Genomic DNA, 6165 nt, shown 5'->3' on the forward strand with positions numbered 1-6165 from the left:
TTTTCCTCGTATATTATTTCTTAGTATATTATGCTTTTAGTTGAATGGAAAATATTGTGTGCTTAAACAATATGGGTTGCTCCGTTGGAAGCCCTCCTAGGCGCAAACGAACGCGCGGATAAAAACGGTTAGTTTCATGTTTGCGAGGCGACGCAAACAGACGCGTGCAGATAATTTGCACATTCGTTTTGTCGTCGTTCCGTTGGAGACGCCCTTAGTTAGATGTGGAAGTGAAGTCTATAGTGTAATTTGCACTGTTCCATGCGTTTTACGGGATAATGGTAGCGCGGCTTCTGCAACCCTACTGACCTCCACAAGTTCCACAAGAGGAACCCGACCGCTGATGTTAACTAGTCCGTAAACCCGCCGGAAATGGTGAATGGAACCTGGGTGCGCGCGCACTCATTTACGAAAAGTTCAAAAAAATGCTATTTAAAAGTTTCAAAAAAATGTGAAGTAAATTTTTGCATGTATATATTATGTTGATACTTACTCGTGTCTGTTGTCACGAAAAAATACCATTGTATGTGACCTACACAAAAATGACAAAATGGAAATTCCTATTCCTGTGAATAGTACAATTCCTATTCACTATTCTCATTTGGACATTTTGTCATTTTTATGCAGGTCGCACACAATGGTATTTTTTCGTGAAAACTCACACGAGTAAGTATCAACATAATATGTACATGCAAAATTTTACTTCACGTTTTTTTGAAACTTTTAAATAGCATTTTTTTGAACTTTTCGTAAATGGGTGCGCGCGCACCCAGGTTCCAAACGTCCGGGTCGGTAAACCCGCAGGTGTGCCTGGCCATGTACGACAGCCCGGTGTTCTGCTGCATATATGCGCTCAAAATTATTACCGTACAGATGTTGTTTCAGACTAGTCATAGTGGGAAGTAACATAGAGTAGTAACATGCACATGTTACTACTCTATGTTACTACTTTCATAGTGGTTAGTAACATCAAAGTAGTATCATGGATGCCTTCATTAATTAGCTTATAGACTCATTGTATCTTGGGAAGTGTGATGTTACAGTAACTAGCTATGTTACTCCATCCTCCTCTCTCCTCATTAACTCGCTGCCACATAAGCAAATTTGCTGAGTTGGACATTTAGTTACTAGTAAAGTTACTCCCACTATGAGTAGTCTCAGTTAACTACCCGAAGTTTATCTTTTCTATAACAAGATCTTGCAACGTGTCCTAACCGATTTGTCCTAGGTGAGGTTATGAATATGATTTGCATCACTGATGCAATTGAGAAGTGAATGTAACTGAGTCTATGCAACTACAGAATTAATAACATATCCACACTCTAGTATATATTGGGGGTATTGGTATGCAAGATCAGACTATAAATTCACTAGTTTGAAGAAGAAAATTTGACCTTTGAAGAAACAAGGTCGTCACATGACACTGCACAAGTGTTTACACAAAAAGCATTACCGACTAAATGCGGCATCCTCAGCCTGGAAACTAGCTAGAACCTTGTGCATATCTTGGCTTCTTGCACTCTCGTTCACCTTCATGAGGGACTTGAAGCTGTCCATCAGTAGCACGCTTAGTGTTATTAACCATCAACTCATCCTCATCCATCTCGTCCTCCTCATCTTCAGAATCGCTCTCCGTGTCCTCCTCTTCATTCTCACCCTCGACATGGCTCTTCTCCTCCTCTTCATTCTCATCCTCCACATGGCTCTTCTCTTCCTCTTCCTCTTCCTCTTCTTTGGCTTTGGCCTTGCCTTTGTTGGGGAATCTTCCAAAGGCATTAGGCTTCTTGAATCGTTCCATATTCTGAATACATAAACATGGGTGTACGTTAATTATAATTTTCAACACACCCTCGATCACCACCCCTTTAAGACGAGGGAACCCCGAATAGTAGCCACTACCCTCGCCATCGATGTTGGATCGAATCGGAAAAACCAGAGCTTGAATTACGAAAGAAGCATAAGCTAGACCAAAGGTAAGAGAGGCAATTGAACGCACCTTACTGACGAAGTCCAACTTCTCCTCGTACGAGAGATGTGAAATTTTAGCCAACTCGGCGCCCATGGCGTTGAAGTGAGTGAATAGCATAAAACCACCACTTTGATGGTGAAATTTACCGTATACCACCAGTTTACGTTTGCGGGACAAAAATCTACCAGATTTTGTAAAGTTTTTTGCGGAATACACTAAACGCGAACTAAACACGAATTGACAGGGAATTTCACAAGCAGGACCCACTAGTCAGGGCTGAGGTGGCATAATTTGGTGAGTTGGACTGGGCCCACTACTAAAGATGACGTGGTAGCAATCCATATGAAAAGAAATTAAGAAACTGGTAAGGCCCATGCCTCCCGTTGACCTTCTTCTGCCGGCCTACAATCCCCGCCGCGGATTCTTCTTCGATTTGCTCCGGCCGCCGCAGTTCCCTGTCGCGGATCAAGCTCTTCTTCGATTTTCTCCGGCCGCCGCAGTTCCCCGTCGCGGATCAAGCTCGCCGAGCCCGCCCCGCAGCCGCCGCGCCGAGCCTACAGCGTGGGGACCCCTCCGCCATTGCAGCTGCCGAGCCCGCCCGCAGCCGCCTGGCCGAGCCTGCTCGCCGCGGCCTCTCCGTGCCCGCACTCCACCGCGAGCCAGCTGTGCCCGCCCGCAGCCGCTGCGCCTGGCCGCACCTGCCCGCTGCGGCCTCGCTGCGCCCGCCCTCCGTCCCGCCAGGCCGAGCCTGCCCGCCGCCGTCTCGCCGGGATCTGTCGTGGGAGGTGCTCAACTGCGAGCACGGAGGTGCTCACCCGCGACGCTTGCGAACTGGGTGCGGCAGGGAGAAGTGGTGCTGGTCCTAGGCGTGCGGGGAGGCAGCCGACGGCGGCGCCGGAGTTTGTCTGAGGCAGCGGCGGCGGTCACGGGAGGAGAAGACCTCACCCCCATTTAATTTTTTGGGGAATTTTTTATTTCTTAATATGGACTGACAAGTGAGCCCTCTGTCCACGTAAGCAATTTCATTAGTTTTTTCCCACGTCATCACTTACAGCGGGCCCAACCTGCCAGATTCCCTGTCAATTCGCGTTTAGTTTGCGTTTAATGTATTTCGCAAAAAATCTCGTAAAATCTGGTGGTTTTTTGTCCCGCAAACGTAAAGTGGTGGTATACGGTAAATTTCACCATCAAAGTGGTGGTTTTATGCTATTCACTCCGTTGAAGTCGTAGTCGATGGCCAAGCGAATACAACTGTGAGGCAACGGCTTGAACATGTTGATAAGGGTACAGCCCGCGGCACGGACGTTCGTTTCGCCTGGTCGGCTTCCAGTTCCAGCCATGGTTGCCTGCCTCAGATCGGCGGATGCGGGTGCGTGGGCGGCGGGGAGGAGGGGAAGATGGGGTATGGCTAGGGTTGTTTCTCGGAGAGGGTTGCGCTTACTCACGCGCGTGATAGCAGGGTTATGAAGGGCCCAAACTTCATGTACATGGTCAGGACGGTACAGAACATATGAGGGCCCAACAGAAAAGAGAAATTATAAACCCATCCAGTACTTGGCGCCGCCGGGATGACTGGCATCTCGCCGGAGGCACTGGACGACGACCTCCTGCAGTCCTGCGTGGCATTGCATACATGCATGCACGATGCATCAATTCATGCAGCTAGCTAGTTCGCTGCTTCAGGCGTGGGGGTGATTAACCATGTGCATGCAAGAGGAGGCAGGATGTGAGACCACGGCGTTGCCTCCCGATTGGGCCTGGGCAATACGATATTTGTGACGACCATCAGCCGCAGGCGCGCAACCGTAATCCCTATGGCGTGCACACCCGTAGTTCGGTCTTGATTTGCTCTCGGCCTTGTGCTCTGCGTTGTGGGGTGTGGGCTTCAGCATGTTAGGTTAAATTTCGAGGCGACGTCAGGGATTTGGTTACCGGTTGGAATACCACGGCCGGTAACCGGAATTCTCAGACCCCTCCGGTAAATGAATTTATCGGCCAAAAAATCTCGGTCTATTCAAATTTGATTTGAATTTAGGCTGATTAGTTAGCCAACTTAAATCATACGTGTTTCCTCTTCACTATAACTCTATGCCCCAACTCATTGTTCGAATCTTTCACTTTCTTCTCTTCAAAACCTTATTTTTAAAAATATTTAGACATTTTTCAGTTTGAAATTCAAATTTTGTTTGAGATTTTTGTTCGGTATTTGACCGGTTATCTCCGGTAACCGTGGTTACCGGAAATCTTAGCCCCCTCTGAGATTTTTTTCAAACCGGTATCCAAAACCTCGACGTACAGCAGCAGCAATATTGTGCTCTGGATCGAAGAGATTTTGCTGCTGGTACGATCGGGGAGACGAACGACATCGACGACGACGAGTGGGATACCTCTCTTGGAGGCGAGAGGATAGGGGAGTGAACCGAATTTACGTGAAAAGGTTATTCGGTTGGGCTACCGCGTCCGCGTGTGGATCATAAGACTGACACTGGCCCAATCCAATCCGACTTGCCGCTGGATGGAGGAAGCGCTTGTCCGGTGAATTCCATACGCTGACAAGATCGGCGCCTACCGCGCGCCGCACAACACAAAGCACGGTACGGGCCATCCCAGTTCGGGTTTTGGTCGTTTTTTATATCGTTTTGTCTGTTCTATTTTTTCTTTTCTGTTTCTTTTTAGAAATTGTTCAAATCTAAAAAAATATTTGAATTTGAAAATTGTTCAAATCTAAAAAAAATGTTCGAAATTAAAAAATTCAATATGCAAATGTTCTGTTTTTTAAAATATTTGGATTTATAAATGTTTCAAATATGCAAACTGTTCAAATTTGATATTCGTTCAATTCTGAAAAATGTTCATATTTTTCTAAAAATGATTTATTTTTTTAAAATGGAATTTGTAAATTATTCAAATCTGAAAAATGTTTAAATTTGAAATTTGTTCAAATCTAAAAAAGGTCAAATTTAAAAAGTGTTCAAATCTAAAAAATGTTCTGATTTTTTAAAAATAATTTCTTTTTAAAAAATGTTCAAACTTGAAAAATATTTAAATTTGAAAAATGTTCATATTTTTGAAAAATATTTATTTTTTTTAAAAGGAAAGAAACAATAGAAAAAGAAACGAAAAAGAAAATACGTCTTACCTAATGCTGGGCCGCGTCCCAGTTAGTGACCTGGGGCCCCCGATAGAGTGCGGCAACCGCATCAGCGCTGACCAGCTCGGTGGATAGCACCTCCCTGCTAGTCCAGTCAAGCCCGACTTGCTGAAAAGCCAAAATGGGCTATAGTTGAGCATGTTCCTGCTCGAGGGAATGGCAAAAGAAAACATGGCCCAATTTACGGGACAAAACATGGCGATAGAAAAATGATATGGGCTGCATATATCTCATAGACGCCTCACTAAATCGAGCTCTTGGGTTTAATTAGACCCTCAACGAGAGAAGACAAACTATTTCTATTTTACTGTTCAAACACAAATTTATCAAATTTTGCATTATCTACAACTCATATCTTATTGGTTAGGTTCAAATCAGACTAAGAACGGCTACTAATTTTATGTTCTCGTTTCATGCTATAAACAAGTCTGAAACATGATTAGAGAGATGTGGTGTTTCACTGTTGCTGGGATCTTGTCAACACCCGTATTTTTAAGTCCAGATGCCTATTATGCCGTACATCGCAATCCCAGGAATATTGTTGTTGCGAGACATAATAGTTGAATATCATAGAGTCATCATTTATTACAACACATAATCGTCTTACAAAGGTAGATCACATGATCCAATATTACAATAGTAGTTGATCTATCGATCAACGAACATCACAAATAGCGGAAGCGAAGTAGTAGTGGCTATCTAATCCACAGGCCAACGCTTGACGTCAGGAGTAGTCCTAGTTGTCGTAGACGTCCTGCTGTCCATCTTCCTCGTACTGCTGTTCACCTTCATAGTCTGGCCATTTGAATAGCCAGGGACAAAGCCATGAGTACTTTTAAAGTACTCGCAAACTAATACTAGTGTAAGCACTATCAATTATAGTAAGGGGATACTAAGCTCTAGGTTTATTTGCATAAAGCCAAGTTTATTTCATAAACATTTAGTAAAGACTCTTCATTTGCTAAACTAACTCAAGTGGGAACATTAGTGTCATTCCCACAACTCTGTTGTGATTCAATTCAAAGTCACCATTCACCTTTCAAAT

General features: G+C 44.5%; 1 protein-coding gene across 1 annotated transcript; it reads right to left on the bottom strand.

The window, feature by feature from the left end:
• Positions 1 to 1353: 1353 nt before the first annotated feature.
• Positions 1354 to 2916, bottom strand: LOC127314811 (uncharacterized). The gene is made up of 2 exons (XM_051345338.2): positions 1997 to 2916; positions 1354 to 1801 (listed from the first exon to the last, which is right to left on the bottom strand). The coding sequence occupies exons 1-2, from the start codon at positions 2084 to 2086 to the stop codon at positions 1484 to 1486; spliced, it is 408 nt and encodes a 135-aa protein (XP_051201298.1). The 5' UTR covers positions 2087 to 2916; the 3' UTR covers positions 1354 to 1483.
• Between the last annotated feature and the right edge of the window lie 3249 nt (positions 2917 to 6165).

The sequence above is a fragment of the Lolium perenne genome, chromosome 7 (genome assembly GCF_019359855.2).
Source record: "Lolium perenne isolate Kyuss_39 chromosome 7, Kyuss_2.0, whole genome shotgun sequence".
Classification (NCBI taxonomy): domain Eukaryota; kingdom Viridiplantae; phylum Streptophyta; class Magnoliopsida; order Poales; family Poaceae; genus Lolium; species Lolium perenne.

Coding starts and splice junctions, on each gene's coding strand:
- LOC127314811 (XM_051345338.2), bottom strand. CDS start 2,086: ATGCTATTCACTCACTTCAACGCCATGGGCGCCGAGTTGGCTAAAATT. Junction 1,802..1,996: donor AGTTGGACTTCGTCAGTAAG/GTGCGTTCAATT, acceptor TTATGTATTCAG/AATATGGAACGATTCAAGAA.